Here is a 23,272-nt window from a genome sequence, read left to right as displayed (position 1 = left end):
GTTTTTAAAAAGTAATTTTAATGGGAACACAGCAATCAATATTTGGCTTTTAATTAGGTTTTAGTGGGGTTATTTTGTGTATTTTTGTATGATTTTTTTTTTGTATCCTGTATATTGTATTTGTGTTTTTAATATGCTGTGAACCGCCCTGAGTCCTACGGGAGAAGGGCGGTATACAAATTAAATTAACCATTAACCATTAACCATTAACAACTCCAGTCACAGATATTTCCCAAGACCATGCAAACTCTTACCCAGTGGTCCCCAAGGTTCCCCTTCATGTTTTCCTTCACCCATCCGTTGTGAATCAGAACTCAAGCTTATTTCTGTGGAAAGTTGATCTGTGCTCATGAAGCTATGCCTGGGAAAAAGAAGAAAGAATTAGGAGACATTTCTGAACTAGTTCCCAGAACATGTACATTTCCAGTGTGGTATTCTGATGATAACTGTTGAAATCTGCCAGCTCCTCTGTCCTACTTAGCTTCATTTAAAAAAAAATCTAATTATAAAAAATGGATGCTATAAAACAACACATCAATCTCAAAATACAATATATTTTTCCATCTAGGCTCTACATAGGCCCAGAGGCATTTCTAAATGATAGAAATAGTGAATGGCTACAAACCATTACTTTGTTTGAAAGTAACCATATGTCCAGGGGAAAAAAAGGAAGATAAACGTCAGAAGGCATCCTGGAAGCATCTTCACTTTGATTTATTTTTTTTTAGTAGGTGGTTTATAATTAACCTTGGTCATGCCCATCACATGAACCACGTTTAAAGTGCTCATATGGTAATTTGGTTTCATAATTCCAAAGGTACCCCTGGGAAGACTTGATATAGAAAGACTTGAGCAGGCTGCCAGAAAAATATCCCATGACTATATAATTCTGATGTGTAGAGGAGGCACATCTTAAAAACAAGGAAACTACTGAAGTCAGATAGACTGTTTTTCAGGCAGACTTTCAGTGACATTTTTAGCCACAATACAACTATGGTTTGTAATTGTCCACCTCTGGCATGTTTTATTTTTGTCCCATTTAGTATATAATCTGGGATTTACAGATTATTTCCATCCAAATATTAATGTAGCTCAAATTTATTTTGCTTTTTTATTTTTAATTCAGGCCCAGATGCTTTGGATAATCCTTGAATATTGTTCTCCATTGATTCTCTTCTTTTTGTTCTTGAAATCACCCTTCTTTTGCTCAGCCAATTCTAATACTGAATGATTACAAAATTTTGTCAATGTGGAATAATTCATACTAATGTGCCAATATGGTCAAGACAGCTAACAAGCTTGGTGCTTTTGTAGCATCTGTAAACAGTGTATAGGAACTTTTGTGCCTATTTCTTCATGTGGCAGGACTGCCAAAACAAACCAGTTTCCATGGATAAAAGATAATAAAGAGATGTTCTTTATGGTGGTGTTCTTAATACTTTTCCAAGAACATCAAAGTTTGATGCTTTCATTCTGAAAAAGAATCAATTTTCTGCTTTTGTTTAAAAACAGAATGGCTATTTTAGCAAGATGAACCCAGAAAAAAGTTAGAAGAGATTTATTATGGTTCAATTATGTTGATTTAGACTGAGCAAATAGAGAATTAGATGTGGAACAAAGATAGGCAATATTTTAGTGGAAAGATGCTACGCTAGTTGTGGGGGCATATGATAAGCAAGTCAGGGATAAAAATGGAAACTGTGGAAAAGATTAAATTATTTTCCATGAATTTTAAATTTACTGAAATGTGTAAAACTTATGCTATATTTTTCTTGCCTTGGAATGGAGGAAACATGCATCACCGATTTCCAGCAAATATGTCGAGGCTACAAGAGATCTTAGAGAAAAAGGTACATCTTTTAGACACACACTGACCTCCTGAATATCTTGGCTTCTGCATGATTTTCATTACCGTTCAGAATCCCCAAAGACGGCCATTGGTTCACCAAGGGTGCAGCCATATCCTTGGAGAGCTGGGTAAACTGGCTGTTGTCTGAAGGAATGAGGCCCGTCCTGAGGGCAGAGCAGGAGGAGGGAAATCTGATCAAGGAGGAGGGAATGCAACCTGTCAGCTTAAGGCAAGGAACCAAAGAACAGCACGGTGTCCATCCTCCCACGTGACACAGGATCCAGCTTTAACAAACCTAGACCCCGTCTCATAGGACAAAGGGAAAATTGATTCCATTTGGGCCTGCTTATTACTGGCAAGGAGAGTATGCAGGGTTGTATCCTACTTACAGCTGCTCTTGCAGTTCCAGGATGATCCCTTCCAACTCCCGTTTCTCTAACTGATTCTGCACCTTCACCTCTTCCAGCCTTAACTTCAGGCGTTTGTTTTCTGCCTCCAGATCCTTGAGTTGTGACTCTCTCAACCGAACTAGCTCTTCTAGATAGCCCTGGGAGACAGCAAATGAGGGGGGAAGGGAGAAAAATTAATTCCTATGCAGTAGTACAATGAAATTGGCATAAAATTATTGGATTTTTGGAGTAAACTCTGCAAAAACAGCCAGCAAGCAAGAATTAAAAAATAACTATTGTCCATGATCTGCTAATCTCCTTTTTAGACTACTGATTTAATAACCTTCAAAAGTTGTATCAGGCCTGAAATCTCTAGCATATCATAACTAGTACCAATAAACCAACAGGTGGCTAAAAGTCTTAATAAGTATAAGTAAGTCTTTAGAAAGCAGATTAAGCCAAAATATTGCACCAAAAGATGTTTTCTATACCAGGCAATCCTTGAAAAGGGTATTTCAAAGCTGAGGTGACCACAATGCAGAAGACGTGTTCCCAGTTCCCAGTTGTGTTTTTGACAAAGGGAAGCATAAAGAAGGACTTCTGAGGGATTTCTTTAGCATGTAATCCAAAGTCGTGTGGCTTTAGGACATAGCAGCAGGAGCTGTGAAATGATTTAAAGCCTGGCAAAAAGTATTTTGTGGAGTTAATTATAATCAATAGTTTAGAACAGCCTTCCATAACAGTCACTTGTGCCTTAGTCACCTCCCGTCTTGACTATTGCAATGCCCTCTACATGGGGCTGTCCCTGAAGAGCATCCGGAAGCTTCAGTTGGTACAAAATGCAGCAGCCCACATGTTTTTGTACAGTGTGCACATGTGACACCTCTCCTGCAGGAGCTGCATTGGTTGTCCATTTGCTTCCTGGTGCAATTCAAGGTGCTGATTGTCATATCTACCCAATGCACTAGAACGGGGAGGCAAGGAATGTTGCGGCTCTTTTCCTTGGTGGCTCCCTCTCTCTGGAACATCATTCCCTCAGAGATTAGACTGGCCTCCACTTCAGCACTCTTCCGGAAGGCGCTGAAGTCCTGGGGAACCCAGAGCACGATAGACCCCAGCAAATAGCTAGTTTAATGTGTGCTGTCGCTGGGGTGGGGAAGGTGGGGGTTTATTATTTTATTTTTCCTCTTGTTATTTTATTTTTTTGTAAGGTGTTTTATATTGATGTAAGTCACCATGAGTTGCCATGTGTGAGTAGGCGGCGATACAAATTTTCAAAATAAATAAATAAATAACCTGTTGTTCCTTGGATGTATTCCTTGAGAGGAGGAGGAGGAGGGGGAGGAGGAGGAGGAGGAGGAAACCAAACATATATTAAGAATTGTCTCTTTGGTAAGGTAAATATACAATTCAATATAATTAACTCCTGAATTGGTAACAGATTCTGAACAGATGCTATCTTAGCCTATTGCTAACTTTCCTGTAATCTGATAATCTTCAATCATATTGGGCTACAATTTTTACTGTCACCAAACACTGCCTGTCATCCAATATACTTGAAGTCACCAATTTAGAGGAAAAACCCTGAATCTGACTTTTCTCAATGGGAAGTTTCTTCCCCAATACAAATAATATCTTAAGAGCAAAGATTTTCCTTGTGCTGCACTCATGTAGAAATCCCTCTCCATGCCTTTCCCATGGAAGTTTTATTTAGACCTATTAAATTCCCAGCTCCTCCTGGAAAATCAATCTTTGTTGTTTTTTTTCCTAATTTCAAAAACAGCTGATTTTAGACGTTCTGTGGAGCACAGGAGGGGCTCCTTTATCTCAGTTTTCTCTCTCTCTTAGGTTGGAGCACTATTTCTAAATCTCACTCCAATCTCAGATGTGCAACTGTGAACATTTCCACGCCTTTTGAGACATCTTGCTTTTATGACAGGTGTAGGTTTGGCCCTCAGGGTCTTATGCTCACGCTTGAACTCCAGGTACCTTTTGTGCATAGACGATGCGAAACTTCTGCTCTATCTTGCGCCATTTAATGTACCAGCTGTCTTCTGCAGTCACTAAGGGTAGGTACGGATGGTCAGGAGAGCTCTCTTCACTGGTACTGCTCTCCAGGCTGTGCCGCTCCTCTTCATCACTTAGGTAATCATAACTAGAGAGATTGAAGTTTACTGCAAAAAAGTGACTGAAATGGGATGCATAATTGCATGCTAGAGTCTTCCATTTCAAGTTTACAAACAGCAGCACTATATTTTAGTGATCCTAATAAGAATGCCTTGAGGGGTTTCTACAGGTTTTTTTCAAAGAATATCTTGCATACCCGGCCTACATAGATATATCTAATCATTTCAAGTCCCAAGAATACCATTCTGAAAACTCCCATTAAAAAATTAACCACCAAAAAGAACGTTAATATGTCTATCTGTTGTGTTGTTTTTTTATGTTCACAGGAAAGTTTTGTTGTTGTTAATATGCAGGGGCATTTATAATTTGTTCCCTCTCATCCTATGCAAATTTATGGTCAAAAGGGACCATACTCAGGACCTTCTCTATTGGTGGTGGTGATGATGATGACACAATTCTATATTACACGTGGAGTCAGTCCCAGTTTAGAATGTGTTCTTACTTTTTTTTTTTTTTAACGGAAGGCTCCCCTTTAAATTAAACATGCATATCTTGAACTTTGAACAATCAAGCATACATTATTAGCCTTGGAGAACCTTCTGCTTTATAGCCTAATTCTAATGACACAAGGCAACATTAGGAAAACCCGTTACCTCTGTGTAAACTTCAGATATGGAGTATAGTCGATAACCACTGGTGTCTTACCATCCATAATTTCCCCTTTCAGGCAGAAACTGTAAAACAAATCAAAATTGGATTAAGTTATTTAAAGATCCCTGTCTTTGGAGCACTTATACTGTAGATGGACCAGTACTGGGCCATGGCATGCCAGCAACCAGTCTGCACAAACAAGCAGAGCCCCATCCACAAGATGCAGGCAGCACACAAAACCACACACCCTCCAGGCCACAGAAAAACCTCTCTCCCTGGAACTGGTCCCTGGTGCCCAATAGGTTGGGAATCTCTGCTATAGATAGCTTAGGGCTGTATCACAGTTCTAATGTCATTTGGGCACACGCATACCACAATATCGTTCATTTAATTTAATGTGCAAAGGGAATAAAATATAGTTCATTCAAAGGGTATATCATGGAAGGCACAATACTTACTTAAAGTTAACAGTGCTTATCCAGACAAAAATGATTAAAATAGGGGGCATCAATGTACCTGAAGTCTATAGCACTGAGGCCAATCAGCATTCCTGTAAGGACAGTTGATTCTTCTCGCAGCATTATTGCTCCATCATCGTAAAATCTCCTTTAGAGGGAGAGGTGAGGAAGAGAGAGGCTTGTTGATTAAATGGGGACAAATATGGAAAAAGATACGGGAATTGTTATCTCCCACTGTGCTATTACAGGTAGTCCTCAACTCAGATCACACCTGAGCCCAAAATTTCTGTTGCAAAGTGTGACAGTTGTTAAGTTGCCCCATTTTACGAGCTTTCTTGTCACCGGTATTAAGCTAATCACAGCAGATGATAAATTAGTAACATGGTTGTTAAGTGAGTATGGCTTCCCCGTTGTCTTTGCTTGTTGGAAGTTTGCAAAAGGGGATCACATGATTCCAGGACACAGCACCGTCATAAGTATGAGACAGTTGCCAAGCATCTAAATTTTGATCATGTGACCATGTGGCTGCTGCAATGGTTATAAGTATGAAAAATGGATATATGTCATTTTTTGCAGTGCTGTTGTAAGTTCGAATAGTCATTAAATGAACTTTTGGAAGTCAAGGACTACCTGTATTACAAATATGGAAAAAAACAAAATAGGTACATTTACATCCTTCTTCCTTAGAGCAGAAAGGAATACACACAATGCATACAGACAGATAGGTCATCCCATGTCAAAACTATTTATAAAATAATACTTTACTGAAATAATGCCTGCCATTGCCTCCATCCTTCTTTTCACAGGAGGCTTCTGACAACTCTTGCTTACTTTTGTTCTTTTTCTGGATAGTCGGGTACTTCTTAACCAACTCCTTTGGCCACAGCTATTTTATATTTCAGGAAAAGCATATGGGGATAATTTGGGTTCCTAGACATGTTCTTAAAAATTAAGCTAAAGACAGATGCTTTCCTCTGCAGCCTGCCAACTGCAATCAAAAGACTAAAAACTTAGATCAGGTAGGAGCTTGAAAGACACCAAGAGATGTTTACAGGCTCATTGACTTCCTCAAGTCCAATCCCACCAGACAGCATCAAGATACTTCTAAGCCATCCAAAACTTCTGATGTGTATAATACATTTAAACCCACTTAGCCAACAGTATGAATATGAGGCATTTTTGCATCGTAGAGGCAAAGCATTAGGTACAGCTTTCTCTCTATGTGAGGTCAGCATCAAAAATTGGGCTAGTGCCAGATATTTCACTATAAGAGCTTCTTGCACATTTAGGCTTAGAATTTTAGATGCACAGATTTCCAGCAAGAGCTGAGAGTAATTGTCTTGCACTTGCAGAATACAAACTAATTTATGACTACTATATATTGAAGAAGAAAAACAACAGCAGAGTCATTATATACTGTGGGAAGAATCCAGAGAAAAAAATATTTTGAAGAATATTAAAAAAGCAGAATATATTTCCCCAAAGGAATAATGGAGAAGATCTTAAAAAAAGACAAACCAGCCCCAGCCCCTCTCCTCAAGCAGAAACTTTTAGGCCAGCTTTTAGAAATTCAGATGCAATAATCCATTCAGGAAGGTTGGAGCCAGGAAGCTATTAGGAAGATGAAGACACCTAAAATCTACATACCGCCACCCAAATTCTAAGGACAGGAGACATAATAGGATTAACGCACCAATACCAAAAGGGCACACTCAGACTCAGGTCAAAGTACACGACACAGGAAATATAAAGCCTCAAACAGGAACAGGAAACAACCTCAAGAGTCCCAGAAGGAATAAAAACTCACCACTTCCTGCTACATGTGGTCAGTTTTTCCCAGAGCCATCTTTCTGTCTGGCTCTCCTCTTCAATAAACTCCAACCTTCTTTCTAAAGCAGTCTGCATTTTATTTATTCCCAGCTTGGACTGGACCCTGATGAAGATTTTTCTCTCAACAATTTGGCGACCCAGATGGGACTCCAATGGACTGAGACTGATAAGTCCCATCTTGGCGGCAGCAGACCCCTTGTGTCTGTGGATGGGTTTCCCAGGCCCTGGCCATTTGGAGCAAGGGTAGTAAAGGGAGTTTTCAGTTTGAGCTCAAAGGCTGCTTTGGAAAGAAGATGAGTACCTCTAAATTTTAATTTTAAAGCCCAGGGGATTGAGGGAAATGTGTGTATATCTGTATGTGTGACTGAGAAGATCTTTTCCCCAATCACAGTTGGATTTTGCTGTCTCTGGCCTTTCCTAACCACAGAAAGGATCTGTTCAAGTGACAGACTCTGGAAAGCATGGGGGTTTGGCCAGAGCACAGAACCTTTTGTTAGGGAAAAGGGATAGGCTGTGTTTAAATGGAATGGAAAAGTAAGTGAGAGAACTGGATTTGGGCAATTAGCTAAGAATCACTGAGCAGAGCCCTATTCTAAAAAGGAGGTACTCTGAAATCACAGTGGACAGAGTCCTCCCAGGCTATTTGTCTGAAAAACAGAAGGGATACTACAGGTTGGAAGGTACCTCCACCTGTTGGGGCGGTGTATTTCATGGGCAGGGTATTCCGCAGGTTGTGAGGGACCAAGGAGAAAGCCTTGTAGTTTCATTGCAGATGGTGGGAAAGAGCATGGGAAGCTCAGGATCTAGGATCCCATCAAGGTCTCCTTTAAGGAGGCTAATGGATGCCTGGGGCCAGGACAAATTGCCTGCCCAGGTGGGAATGAGTAAGAAGTATGCATGCAAGTTATGCAGGAATGGACTCTGCTCAGGGATGAAGCAGGAAAAACCAAATTGGCTAAATAAAGGTACTTAAAGGAAAAGGAAATTAAAATATAGGAACAATGATTTTCTCTCTCTCTCTCTCTCTTTCTATGCAACCACGTGATATATTTAAGATTTGTGCCTTCCCTAATTTGAGCTAACTGAGATTTATGGTGAGAATGACCAGGATGTGTAAAACTAAGAGTTCTGTTTCTTTTTCTGTTCTCTTTTCCTTGTCTATGGGTGTGTGTGTATGTGTTAAAGTCTTTGTGTGTGAAGAAAATGTAACTGTTGGGTTACTCTAATTCAACGAGAAAAGAATTTTAAAATTCTGCTAAAAATTTTGCTTAAAATAAGCCATCAAAAGAAAAATACTTTCACTCTTATTCTGTCTGGCCAACAAAATAGAGTGAAGTGAAGAGAATTGAGTTCTCTTTTGCCTTCCCTTGTCAGCAGGGAATATTTTAAGCTTATTTAGAGGAACAAGTTGTATTTGTGCATTTTCTGTACATGTTGTAAATGGGTTTTATCTGTCTATCCTTTTCCTGAAACATAAGGTGTGTCTAGCTACAAGAGCCTCATGCGCTCAAGTTTGCTTGTGTAGGGAAATAATCTTCTTGTTAAGTTACTTTTCTTATCCTATCACTAATCAGTGAAACTACTATGGAACTAATCCTGGAACACATAAGCATTTATTTTCAATCTCTAATGTGGTATTTTTATCTAAATTGTGCATTGGTAATGCTGGGAAAAATGCTGTCATGATGTTTAAATATTTTGAAAACAGATATAAAAGGTAGACTCTCCTGCCCCTGGCAAATTGCACACTTTAAAATATTAGGCTTTTAAAATTATTTGGAGCTTTCAGCATTCTCAAGCTGCCCAGCATTTTCAAGTTGCAGGTCCTTAAGTCCTCTTTAACATGTTGCAAATGTTCAATTTCAGAAGTGAGACCTTTCATTTTTTGTTCTCTTACCAAAATCCAGCCTCTCTTTTGCCCTCATCTGTGGTGTCCCCATTTTGTTTGCTTATCTGTTTCTAACAACTGCAGTAATGTCTTTTCAAACGCTGCCTGCAAGCTACTCTTCCCCCATCTACTTCTCCATTTCTTATCTTCTGTTTTCCATTCCTTTGTATGATCCCCAGAAAGGGGAGAGGAGACCTTGTTCTCATGTCTTTCAGCCCTGCACAGATGACCCCCCACAACCTTTGGAAGCACAGCACACTGACCCAGATGCTGCCTCCATCCCATTTGAGCCAGAGAATTGGGTTTGAATCCAGCCATCCACTAGAAAGCCACCATGCAACCAGATAGTAAAACAGATTTTCCCAAGTCCTACCATCCCCCCAGATGCCTGCGAAAGCTGCAGAGGAAGGAAGGAGTCCTGGAGCCATTGGCCCCCATGTGAAGCCTCAGAAGACAACAAGGAAAGACTATGGAGGAGGGTGGAAATTCATTGTAAGGTTTTCTTTCTTGTCTCATTTGTACTGTAATAAGCCATTTGAATGTATTTATGGAGGGATGGCATTTGGGAATGGTTGGCACAACAAGTACTGAACACCTTGGACTTCTGTCTGGTGGGAGGGAAAATTTGTCCAGGATGCTTGTATTGCTTGTATTGCCTGTTTTGTATGAGTAGCTACATGCACAAATGCACACACACCATTCAAAATCACACTGAGTCTATCCCCTTCACCTAGCTTCATAAAGCTCCAGCCTGATTCTTGCTCTGTGGCATTAAAGCTTTGCATGCACAACTTCCTGTAAATTCCAAGGGGGAGGGAACCAGGCCCCCTCAGGCGATTTGCAATTCATATGCTCTCACTGAGGAGGTAGCAGGAAAGAGATCTCCAAACCAAGCTCTGAATATGTTGCACTGGTGGACTCAGAGTGGGAGTCCTAGGGCTCACTATGTACAATTTAAGAAAAATTAATAGACTGGTGTGCACACTGGCTAACCTCAATTGGACATCACAAACCTGGATGCACTGAACTACGAGCTAAGGCAGGAAACAATCCTTGAAAATGGGCAGCCAGTGGTTATGTACTGAGGCAAACATGGCTGTGAGTAGTTTTGAGGAATGTGCAAACCTGACTGGAAGCTCAAAGTGACATCCAACATTTGAAAATAATTGGTACAGAATATTGGACACTATAAAAAAAATTTTCCGCCTAACAGAACATTTGCCCTGACTTTTAGATCTTCATGGTTGAAACGCTTCCCCTTTTTGGGAGTCAATGCGGGGATCTTTTTCTGCTGCCTCTATTAGTGTCTTCCCCCTTTTTTTGCATTAACAGTTTAAAAGCTTGTTTTCCTACATCCTGGAGCTCCATAGATGTGCCCATCAAGTCTCCCTGACCAGATCACATTTTAATCTTGTGCTAGTAAAAGTGTGTTACCCACAAAGAGGGGATTGTGGGAGGTCACCCAGAGAAGGAAATATTTTGAGGAATATTAAAAAGACAGAATATATATTCCCCCAAAGGCAGAAAAGCAAGCCCAGTTTTTTTAAATAGCCCCAAGCAGAAACTAGGCAGAGGCCAGCTTTTAGAAATGCAGATGTGATAATCCTCTTCAGGAGGGTTGGAGCCAGGAAGTTAGAAGCTGATGAGATTAGGAAGACAAAGACCCCTAAAATCTACACACCCCACCCAAACTCTAAAAGACATGACCTTTGGGGACATAATAGGATTAATTCACCAATACCAAAAGGGCATACTCAGACTCAGGTCAAAGTACATGACAGAGGATATACAAAGCCTCAAACAGGAACAGGAAACAACCTCAAGAGCCCCCAGAAGGTATAAAAACCCTCCACTCCCAGCAACATGTGGTCAGTTTTTCCCAGAGCCATCTTTCTGTCTGGCTCTCATCTTCAATAAATTTCAACCTTCTTTCTAAAACAGTCTCCATTTTGTTTATTCCCAGCTTGGACTGGACCCTGATGAAGATTTTTCTTTCAACAATACTGAGTACAAGATTTCCAAATGGGAATCCACTTTTTAAAATTCTGCAGTGTCTAATTACATGTATCTTAAGTTTACACTGTGTTTACATTTATTAGCACGGACACTTTTTTCCTTCCTATTTGATAAGATATGTGAGCCTATATGAGCTCCTTTATATAGTTGTAATTTTGCTTGGGAAAGTAACTAGAAAGTGGGACTCCAGGCCTGCTTGATCAGGAAAAGGAAAGGAAAAGGGGGTATGGCTATTTGATACAAGCACAGACGTTCTTACCTGGTTGTTCTGGTATCCCGCAGTGCTGTAGCAATATACTCAGACATGCGCTTCTCCATCAGGGCCACACGAATCCACGCCCGGCCCTAAAACAGAAAGTTTGCTACAATAGGCAGCACTATAAAAGTTGTTCATAATAAATGTACAGATTTATATCTAGTTCAACCTGAATCTGTACACGAAGTAAAGATAGTGAGGAAAAAATCTAAGGAAAACTGGATGACAACCAAGTGAAGGTTCCCATTGTGACATTAAGTAACTTAAACCACTGCTGTTTCCTAATACATATGTTTTAGAAAATCAGAATGTCTTATCCTCTCCAAAGTTTTTGCCTTCTAGATAGTCCTCAACTTATGACCATTTGTTTAATGACCATTGAAAGTTGTGACGGTGCTGAAAGATGTGAGTTACAACCAATCCTCATGCTTATGACCATCATAGCATCATCACAGCATCTTTATAGTCACATGATTAAAATTTGGGCACTTGGCAACTTACACACACACACACACACACACAAACACACACTGATATCAGTGTCCTGAAGTCATGTGATTGCCATTTACGACCTTCCCACGCAGCTTTTGACAAGCAAAGTCAATGGTAGAAGCCAGATTCCTTTAACCACAGCAAAAGAAGTCATAAAATTGGGCACAAATCACTTAATGACTATATTGCTTAGCAATGGAAATTTTGGTCCCAATTGTCATAAGTAAGTGTAATTTTCCTGTTTTTATAGAATTCACTTTCTGACAAGTTATATTTAAATTGATAGGTTCTTTTCTCTCCTCCTCCCACCCAGCTTTTTCTCAAATGGACCTGCAGCCACAGAAAGAAATTTCAGAAAGCCATGGCCTTTTCTCCATCATTTCCCCAGAATGCTGGTATGCAGATTGACTGCACAAAGAAGATAGCTGACCTGTGAAGGAGGAGAAGGAGAAGGAGGAGGAGGAGGAGGAGGAGAAGGAGAAGGAGAAGGAGAAGGAGAAGGAGAAGGAGAAGGAGAAGGAGAAGGAGATCCAGCTCTTGATCTTACCACAGGCCCACTCAGAAATAAGACTGAGAACAAATAGAACTGAGAGGGGGAAAAGAAGAGATCTCTCCATTCTCAGCCACCTACTCTTTTAGCAGGGAATGTAGGAAAAGAGAACAAATGGGTTCCTCTTTCTTGATCTGGTGATTTTCAAAAGTTTTTAAAAGTTTTTGGAGAGCTTTTTGTTCTCTTCCCACATGCTGTGCCTGATGTGTGGGATCAGGAGGCTCTGCAGCATATAAAAAGGCCCTTTTATCTTTCTTTTGTTGAGTTGCAGTAAAGCTAACATGTTTATCCTCACACCTCAGTGCTGCCTAAGGAAGGGAGACTCAGTTTACCCCATTTTAAAAAATACTGGGAGTGCCCAAGGTTATCATAGGGGTAGGATGTGAGTGCTATTTATGTATATGTCAACAATAGTAAAAGCACTCAAAAGGTGGATGCTGCATAGTCAAGACCCTGCCACTGTGGTGCTTTGATCATGGGCATGGGATGGCAATCATTATGTTGACTTTTCCTACCTTTCCCTTCCCAGCATATGTTTCTGAGTGTCAATATGCAATCCTGGAGGACGCCCTAGGCAGAAATCTCAATTATGACAGAACATTTAGGCCATAACCTTTAAGTCTATTTTCTTACAACAGGATATGGTAGCTCTACCATAAATAAATATAAATGACAAAGAACTCATAGAAGAACTAATGATTGCCTTACTATTTCTACCTTAGCTGGAAGCAGATTCTTCATCAGTTCTCCATATCAATACAACTAAATCCCACAGTTTAGACATCATTCTCAGAAAAGATGCTGCCAACCACATCTTTGTTTCCAGACATGATGAGTGTTCAATGACTCATGGGAATCTGAACCCATGATTTTCATTAAGATAATTCACACAAAGAGGTGTTTCTATTAGTCACAAGTAGCCACTAGAAACATACAGAAATTCAGGCAACTCACCTGTTATGTAGACATAACAGAAGACCCCAGACAAATTCAAATAAAGCAATGGGTTATTAAAATTAATAAAAAATAAAATTTTATCTCTCTCTTTAATTTGAAAAATAAGATACTTAACTCTGAATCTTTAACTTAATTGGTAATCAAGAGTGAGCAATTCAACATTGTCAAATGATTTAGAAAGATAGGACTAATATCAAGCATAAGTATTGGATTAACATAAGAGAAGGTAATGTGTCCAACTTTAGAAAGAAATAAGAGTATTTTTTCCTGTTCAAGTATTTCCATTTCAATCTTCTGAAACACAACGTATACCAACAATATGGACTACCGAATTTTGGTACATCCTGGAGAATGCAGCATAGATAAATCATTTTTAAAACCATTATTACTTTTCTTCCTGCTTCTGCTATCTGCATATATAGTCAGGTGCACAGCAGCAAGGAAGGTGAGCTGGGTCAAGGACAGGCCCAAAGGATTTTGTCAAGTGAAGTAAAAATTAAGATGCTTTCCAACTCCATCCCACATATAGAAATAAACTGGCAATTGAATAGCAACCTCCATAGTGTCAAAAGGCAACATGTTAGCTTGGAGAGTTAGTGTAGGCTGTATAGCATGAACAGCTCTGTCTTCACACACCTGGCTGCCACTCACAACTGCCAACATATTTTGCCTGAAGTGGCCCCTTAGCTATGTGTAATGCCAGAGCTGGCCCAACAGGGCTTCCCTGGGTCCCTGAGATCTTCTGACCTTAGCTCTGGAGGTACTTATGTTTTCCATGTTTTCAATACTACTGACGCAGTTATTTGGGACTTTGTTGCATGCCAGGCGGATGTAATCCCAGAAGCCACGTTGTCCATCAGAGCTAAACCAACTGGCAGGACCTAGGAGGAAGCAGGGAGGGAAGGAGGGGAAAGACTTGTAGTGTAGTGCAGACAATACTGATCAATAATGAATGGCTATCTATTAGTGGCTACTTGCCAAGGAGTCTAATCTTAAATCTATAATAGAAGCATATTAACATTTTTATGTATTCACATTTCTTCAACATCCCTAGTGTATTAAATCTTTCTATATCTAGTCTAGTCCATGACGAATATAAAGTACTTTGACTAACTTCTTTTATCAGAGTTCATCAGAAGACAGGTCTGTCTTTAATGGTAGATCTCAGAGTATATTGAAAAACAGCAATCAACTACAACAGGAATCACAAAACAATTTGATTGATTGCTAAAAATACAACACATATATAGTATTATAACAATTAGGATGAGCATTTTGTATAAATGTCAGATATACTTAACTCTAATTGTATATCAGATATTATTTAGAAGGTGGATTTTGAAGTTGCACCAGCAAACATGGTCATTCCCACATCCGTTATTATACACAATGAGACAGTTACTGCCTGCCATCCCTTGGGAAGACTCATGGAAGAGAAAGGGGACAAGGCAGGTGATAACTATCATAGAAGCCTACTCAGATGTTCTTTTTTCTCCTCTTTTACAAAGCTCCCACCAACTGCCTTGCAGAAAGAAGTGTATAGAACAGTTTTAGTTCTTTAAAAATTTGTTTTTATTTGCCTTTAAGCATTTATATCCTATTTTTATTTTGTACAATTCAGGATAGAGTACATAACACTCTTATCCAGAATGACTGGGCCAAAGTTACCCAGCCAGCTTTTATGCCTAACAGAGGACAAGGATTTAGCTTCTTCATTTATAGTTCAGCATCTTATCCAAACTGACTATCATGGGAGGACTGAAAGGTAGGACACAAATAACAATAATTAATAATAATTCAGAAATACAAATACTCTTGGCTAAAGGATCACTGCAGAAGTTAGTCTTTTTGCTTAAGCTCTTAAATACTTGGGGCCCTAAGATAACCATTAGAACTTCCTGGTTGCTTCTAATGGTGATCTATATATGACACAGAACTATGAATAAAATTAACCTTTGGTTTCATACAGAAGGATTTCATTTATATTTTTAGACTCATCCATCCATCAGATTCAATGGCTATCTCTTGACAATCATAATAACATATTTTCTTCAGTCTTTAAGAAAGCAATAATTCTTATTTATATCACGGATTGGATTGATAAGAGTGACCCTGAAGTAAACAGAGTTAGCGGTTTACCAATCAGTAGGATAAAATACTATATTGCACTGAGACATATCTCTAGTTTATACTGTATGCTGAGTAATAATGACAAGTATGCAGACCAACCACTGTTTTATCAAGCCACTGGTTTTTAAAGATACTTAAGCTCAGTCTTGGACATCTCAGATTAGATATATTGACATCAGGAGACTTAACATTACAAATTCCATTCTATGATTCTATTCTATATGTTTTTTTTTTATCCGATCTTATGTTGGATACATAAGGAATCTGAAAGGAGATTTCTCTGTTTTACCTCAACATTATGCAGGAATCAGTCATGCATAGGCTAAGCAGTCAGGCATAAGCTTGGCAGTTTTTGCTTAGCTCCTCATATAAAATTTGCAGCGATGCAGATTAGCATCACCACCATCATCCTATTCATCCACAAGATAAGTTTATTTGACTTACCATGATCCCCTTTGAAACGATGGCTGAGTATATGCTCTAAAATTGCAGCAAAGTTCACAAACTCCTCTGATGAGTCATCAATGGGTTCTATCGTATATTTTTCCAATAAAGTCTTCACAGAAAATCTACAATTGAATGAAAAAAGGAAAGATAAACAGAATTAAATGAGAAAAAGAAGCCAAATCACCTGGTACAGCTTTTCTAATTCTTTGTAAAATATGAACATAAGACAAAAGTCTTCCTTCTCCACAATGGGCTGATTCTTTGCTCAAAAAGTAGCAGCGGAAAGCTTGGGCTCAGCCTTAGTGAGGTAGCTTTGAGCCTGTACACTAATACTCATTATAGCCTGTTGTTCCCATGCTCCTTGCTCAGCAAATACAGCTTTTAGAAACATCATTCATGTCTTCCACAATCAGAATTCTGTGATGAAATGTAGTTTTGCATTTAAAAAAAAATCTGCCTTAATCATTGGTCATAAAAAATCCTGCTATTTAGGAAATGGAGAGCTGGAGACTTCTATTGAGGATCCTAGGGGTAGAAGTGCTGTTCAGATTAGTGAAAGATAACTTGGCCTATGTAAGCACATGAGATGGGGGAAAGATAGATCACTAGGTTAGACTTCAGGTACCGGAAACTCATCTCCTCCCAAATTGGAATAATTTACCCTTAACAGATGACCAATCTAAGCTTCCCTATAATTATGTGTTTCATTGTTTTTCTCCTGTAAAATGAGGGCAATTTGGATTAGTCCAACTTCTACCTATCCTTATTTAAAACAAACATAAAGATGATCATTTAAATGTGTTCCTGGTATGCATTTTTAATTACTGAATTTCTTGCAAATATATTATGTTTCAATAGTACTGCTATCAAGCAAGCAGCTTTGGGAAAATTATTGAATGGATTATTTGTTATACCCAGTAATAACTTTAAGCAGCAGTGCATTAAGCAATACTTGAAAGTTTCTGACATAAATATGTTGAGACTTATAGCCATATCTCTAAGTATATAAATACTGCTTAAGCACTCTGTTGCAAACTAATATTGGGATATTGGTATCATATACACATTAAGTTGTTAATAGAGTAGCTGTTGCATTTCCGTATGATTCGCTTCTCTGGCCATATTTTTTCTGAGTTTTGCGGGATGCTGGGTAAGATGTAGCATCTGTGATTGGTCCCTCTTAAAAAATTACTCATCCTCAGAAGTGGCTACCAATAGCATCTCTTCATGAATCACCACTCTAGGCTGGCTTTCCACCAATCAGAAAACTTTTCCATATCACTGAATGATAATAATTAAAATTCTGTTAGGGCAGATAATTTCTATTTCTCTATATGTTAAAAGTAAACTCTTTTAAATGCAAAGCAAAGTTTGTGTACAAACAGTCACATAAAGAATTCCTCAGCTTTCAGGGGTCTGAGAAACATACCTTTTACTTAGGGTTTCACTTTTCTGCATTTTACAACTTCTGCTGTAATAGCTTAATTAAAGTATATTGTATTTTGATGTATTTTGCTTCTGTTTGATGCTCAAACGGCTTATGTTATACAACATTAAATGCATTGTGTAATAATAAACAAACTTTGCAGCTACTTAACTAGGTATTCAAGTATGAATTAGACAATCAAGCCTAAGTTGTAGACTTTTCATCAAAAGTTCATGCAAAATAATGCAAATATCAGGAAAAAATTAGAACTCTGGGCGAGCAAAGAGGAACTCAAAATGCTTAGTAATAAAAATAATGTATTTGGCCATTAAATATGCACCTGAAATTAGTCAGTTCTATCTAATAAAGGCTAATATCAATTGATAATCCCAAAAATTTTGGAAAACTGAACATTCTTCTTGATTTTCACACCTTCAATTATTCCTTGGATTCAATTTGGTTGCTAACCTGATCTCCTAATTGGCCAAAACTCTTATAAAAGCTTTTTGGTTCAACCCAGTTTGAAAGGAGCAGGTGTGTACAATGGTATGTCCGAAAAATCTATTGGAGTTGGCAGTTAATAAGGATCAATCAATCAATAAAGACTCCTGATTCAAAGCAATATAAAAGATGACTTGATCTACTGACAGTTAGCTTCCTGTGATGCATTCCGCATTAAACTCATTCAGAATGTCCCTTGCTATTTGCTTTTCTTCCTGTTTTGCATAGCCTTTGCAACTTAATTTGCAAATTTTAATTGGCTTTTCGTGATCTCTTACCTATGCTGTGGCTGCAATTCCTGAAAAAATATTCCTGAAAGTTCCATGAAAACATGAAATGAAAGCTAATTGAAAATATGTTTTACGTAAGTGATTCAAAATAAGCATCGGAGCTGTTTAAACTTTTAAAATTATATGAAAATATGTGTGAAGCATCTCTTTTCATATTAAAGAAGCTTCATCTTTTTCCAGGTTGATAATGAAAGATTTGCACAGCCCAGAAAGCAATGAGTGTTTTTATCCATTTCTAAACTTCTACATTCTATGAACTACCTAAAGATTGAAAATAGTAACACCAGGATTATCTGACCAAATTCTTCAGATAGCAAGTAGTTAGATGCTCTTAGATAGTGATAGTGATATCTATCCACTCCTAGGCATCTTGTCATCCAGAATATAGATTATTATCATGTCAAAGTAAGTGAAGCATAATCCTGTAATTTATCTTCAGTGGTTTGGCTGAATATGCTCAGAGAGTACCTTTCTGAATGTTGCTGATTAATTTATCACTCGAGTATTTATCAAGTTTCTTAACATATATACTTATTTTAAAAAGTAAAATGAAGATAATGTTAATGAGTATCACAATTTCTCATTCCTTAATGAAACATTCAGAATGTAGCCTTTTCACAGAATTGATTCCCAAAGGTAAGGAAAAAATAATTAGTACCTGTTCAAGATTCTCCACAAAGCCTCTCCCCCCCCCAAAGTACACTTTGTATGCCAATATTCTTTCTGTGGTATTTTTGTTATCAAATATGTCTGTCATAAGGACAAAAAGAGAGTTATGCATAAGACTAGCCTTATGTGTAACTAGCTAGAAGATGGTCTTCTTTGAATTCAATGGAATTATGGCCAGTTTAAATATTTGCTGATAATGTTTGGATTTTATCAGTCAAGATTATCTACTCTTTTTTCTTTCTTCTAATTTATGTAAGCACTATATAAATTAAGAAAAAGAGAATAGCAGCAAAAGCTTGTGTACAAATATGCTTCCTGTAGATTTTTTTTCTTCAGTGGAAACCATGAATACTTGTATTTAAAAACAGTGTGAATAATATTGATTTACATCCATCACCCAGAATTTATTTCCTCCTCCTAAATTTAAAAGCCCTGATTATTGATATTTGCTTGTCTAAGAAAGATGGGTTGTGATTTATATTTTAGTCAACAATTGTGCTGGCTGGAAATATTGGAAAGATAACAGACTGGAAAAAGCTGTTCTCATCATTTTAGCTCCCCATTTTCCATCTTCTCCACCTCTGCTCCTTTCAGAAAGTTAGAATGATCAACATTCCATCCAACTTTCCAAAAACAATAGAATAATTTTGTATTAAAAGAAAACCCATTCAATCCTAAAAATAAATCTGTTAAGGTGATCTTCCTTCACTTCATTTGGAAAAACAAAAGGCACAATCTCCCGGTCACCGTGTTGAATAAAAGGTACAGAATGCTTTGGAGGCAGGCCATCAAATTCTGGCCAGTCCCAGGAAGGAAGAGGCATGAAACTTTGGTTGATTCCAAGATATGGTTGTTCACATTTATTCCTCTTTCTGTGTAGTTTGACTTTGACAGACAAGCAGTGGTCGTCTAGTCTTTGGTGTCTGATATATGGATTTCATTCTAATAGAAGAGGCCCATTGTCTCCTCTGCTTTTATTTCCCAAACTGTTTTTTTTCTATTGTTATTATTTTAAGCAAGTCCATCTGAATAAAAACATTAACCTTCCAACAAAAGCTGCACCATCTTCTCCCTGCTTCAGCAATGCTATTGTGATATAGGTTGAAAAAACTAGAAGGTTGTTTCTTCTTCTTCTTCTTCTTCTTCTTCTTCTTCTTCTTCTTCTTCTTCTTCTTCTTCTTCTTCTTCTTCTTCTTCTTCTTCTTCTTCTTCTTCTTCTTCTTCTTCTTCTTCTTCTTCTTCTTCTTCTTCTTCTTCTTCTTCTTCTTCTTTCTTCTTCTTCCACCTTTTGCTCAATGCCTTTGTTGAAAATGAAGATTGTTGCTATAGCAGCTGCCCACTCCTCCTCCTTTTCTCCTCCTGTCCCTTCTACTGCTCTACAGTGATGTCACTTCCCAGATTTCATATCTCCCTAAATGGATGCCCATAGCATTCTTCTGTCAACATTGTTTCCAAAAGAGCTTCTTCCTTTCCTTGAGAAAAAGAATGATATAAAAGAGATTCCAATATTGAAAGGGCTCCCTGTGACTTTCTGTTTCCTGTTTCTTTTTTTCTTTATGAAATTCAAGTTTTGATGTTTTTGGTTCTAAAGGGCAGCAATTCACTATAACAACTGAGAATTACAGATAGCCTTTCTCTTGCCTCCCAGAATTTTCCACCTTGCACTGGAGCTGCAATTCCAGCTGACAATTTGAAACTGTCTCAGCTAACTGATTGCTTTGTGAATGAAAATAAGGTTTTCAAGGCTGAAAATAGCTAGGCCAATATAATGTATGGTATTTTCCTTAAGTCTACTGGCCATGTGGGAGTCTACAGATTTAATTAAGGATATATTTCTGGAAATCACAATTACTTTGAATTTCTAATCCATAACTTGATATGTTGAAAACATAATGGAGGATGTGCTGGACTGAACCTCACTTCATTTCCAATTAACATGTCCATTGACTGTGCTGAGTGAAGTGATGAATAGTATGGCCCATCTTCTGTTAATGTCTAGTGCCTTGGGAGTCTACACAACCATTGATATTTGTTTCCCCCCCTTTTTTTTACTTTTAATTTGCTTGTTTGCCAAACCTAGCCTGCCGTCTTAGATCTCTTGAATTCCAATCACCCTGATTGTTTTTTCTATCACTCAATGTAGTATTTTCACCTTTTAACTTTTCTACCCCTACCCCATAGCACTGAATATTCATACTACCTATGTAAAATATGTGTGAAACATTGTATAAGTCTTTTGCCATTTCCAGACTTCTTTTTTTCATTTTTTTTAATTAAACATAGAATTAAAATATTGAAAAATGGCACCTTTCATTTCCACCTTGCCCACTAATCTGGCCTTCGTCCCATCTTTATCTTAGGGAACATGCATGCATGAACAGCCTTTTATTCAGTCTGCTTCCATCCCCCGCTCCCACCCCCACAATGAAAGAGTCTCTTACCTGCAGACGGTAATCAGGTTTTTCCTTTCTACTGAAATGTTCCGGGAAGAGGTTTTCTTGGAGGACAACCCCAGCGCCATGGTGGACCGGATACAATGTGATTCCATCCAGGGGAAAGATGCTCTCAATAGCCCGTGTGGTGTCACTGCTACCTCTTCCTCCTCCTCTTCGTCCTCTTCCTCCTCCTCCCCACCCCCTCCCCTCCCCCTTCCTCTTCTCCCTATTTTCCCCCAGAAAACAAGGCGTTGGGTCAACCTCCCCCAAGAGCGGATGGTTCTGAAGTATCTCCCTCCTCTCTCTCTTCCCCAAATTAGCTCCAGCCCCCTTCTTGGATGGCTCGGAGAAAAAAGCAGCAAAAGCCGGACGAATGGCGACAGGGGAGGAAAAGGTCGGGAGGAGCTCTCCTTGGTGCTGATGGAAAGCGGGGTCCTCCTCCTCCTCCTCCTCCTCCACAGAGGAAACCAGCCCCTTTGCCAATGACGTGATGCCCGAGGATGGGAACAGTCGGCGCCGGCGGAGAAGCCAGGAACGGGAAGGAGGAGAGGCGGCGCCTCCCGTGTCGGTGCTTTCCAGTCATTTTATGCAGACATTTCAGCCGTGCACAGAGCTCTCCCGCCATAGGTCTTCTGCACTTAGGAACTGTGCTGGGTTTGTTTGCGATTTTTCACTGCAAACAATCTCAGTTTTGCAAGAATTAAAATCAGCATAAACTGAGATATTTTCTCACCGAAGTTGTTAAACGGATAAATCCACACTTTTTCCTCCTGGCAGTGATTCACATGGGATAAAATTGACAACCGTGCAAAAACGAAGTGTGAAAGTTGAAGAAATCATACTGTATTGTTTTGCACACACATAAAGCTATGAATTTTAAAGAAAACATAGGAACGTTGGCCATTCATTAAGTTTAACTTGGTATAGCTGCTCAGAATCACTGCTATGAGAAGGGTGACCATATAAATTATTTAAACACATGAATAAAATTCAGCTTTGTCACATTTTCAAAGTAGGTAAATGAAGGTCAGAATCTTGACCAGCTCGTCTTCAGAATCCAGCACTGAAGCCAATATTTGAATAAAAAGTTTCCATTTCTAAGCTAGTGATTCTATGCCCACTAACATGGAAATAAGTTTCTTTATATTCAGTCAACCTTTTTTTGAGCATAGACATGTTGGACAGTGTGCTATAATTCTGGAGTAATGTATGAAGCTTATAAAACATCCAATGATTGCTCACAAACTTCCTTGCAAAGGGAAGCACTGTTGCTGGACTTAATTACCTTGTGCTGAATTCTTTAGAAAAATCTCTCTCTCTTTCTGCTGCCATGCATTGAATTTTGAAGTTGAGTCAGAATTCTGGGAAGCAAATAAGTAAAAACATCCTCAGGTCAAGGACTACTTCTAGTGATTGCATCCATTCAGTTTTCTTGGCAGTGGTACAGAAGTGGTTTGTCACTGCCTTCTTCCAGGATTTTTTTTTAACGTCTCAGTCTACTTTCTACTCTGGAGTTCCTAAACAATACTAATCAAGGCTAACCTTGCTTAGTGTCTGGGATAAGTAAAGTTGGATAAGTGCTGTCAGCTAGTAGACACAGAGGGACAAACTGGCTTCATTATCATATTCACTGTAGTTTATTTATTTATTTTCATAGATTACACACAATAGTAATTTACATTAGATTTTTATCTCTATATCTAAATTACTTCAACCTTTCCCAACATGATGCTTCCATATGGGCTAGGAATTGAAATACCCCAAATTGTCAGCAATTATGCCAGTTTGGATTATGGATCTATTATCCCAGCATGTGAGATCACTAAAATTGGAGGAATCAGAAACGGATTATGTAAAGATTTTCAAACTTTGTATCCTGAAGTAGATATTTTCTCATTTTCTTATGTGCTG

General features: G+C 38.6%; 1 protein-coding gene across 2 annotated transcripts in view; it reads right to left on the bottom strand.

The window, feature by feature from the left end:
• The window catches only part of RUNDC3A (RUN domain containing 3A), a 26,243-nt gene extending 4,769 nt beyond the window's left edge, over positions 1 to 21,474 (bottom strand). Inside the window, exons 1-10 of one of the 2 annotated variants that reach the window (XM_015832308.1) lie at positions 21,368 to 21,474; positions 16,038 to 16,162; positions 14,211 to 14,344; positions 11,468 to 11,553; positions 5,533 to 5,622; positions 5,019 to 5,099; positions 4,228 to 4,393; positions 2,239 to 2,396; positions 1,876 to 2,013; positions 255 to 361 (exon numbers count right to left, since the gene is read on the bottom strand). In XM_015832308.1, the coding sequence (XP_015687794.1) occupies positions 255 to 361; positions 1,876 to 2,013; positions 2,239 to 2,396; positions 4,228 to 4,393; positions 5,019 to 5,099; positions 5,533 to 5,622; positions 11,468 to 11,553; positions 14,211 to 14,344; positions 16,038 to 16,162; positions 21,368 to 21,474 (1,192 nt within the window). Of the gene's footprint in view, positions 1 to 254; positions 362 to 1,875; positions 2,014 to 2,238; positions 2,397 to 4,227; positions 4,394 to 5,018; positions 5,100 to 5,532; positions 5,623 to 11,467; positions 11,554 to 14,210; positions 14,360 to 16,037; positions 16,163 to 21,367 lie in introns of both variants that reach the window. The other variant, XM_015832306.1, reaches the window with a different exon arrangement.
• Between the last annotated feature and the right edge of the window lie 1,798 nt (positions 21,475 to 23,272).

Source organism: Protobothrops mucrosquamatus, unplaced genomic scaffold (assembly GCF_001527695.2).
Source record: "Protobothrops mucrosquamatus isolate PMUCROS unplaced genomic scaffold, P.Mucros_1.0 scaffold1, whole genome shotgun sequence".
Classification (NCBI taxonomy): domain Eukaryota; kingdom Metazoa; phylum Chordata; class Lepidosauria; order Squamata; family Viperidae; genus Protobothrops; species Protobothrops mucrosquamatus.
The sequence above is the reverse complement of the archived record's forward strand: the minus strand, read 5'-3'. Positions and strand labels throughout refer to the sequence as shown.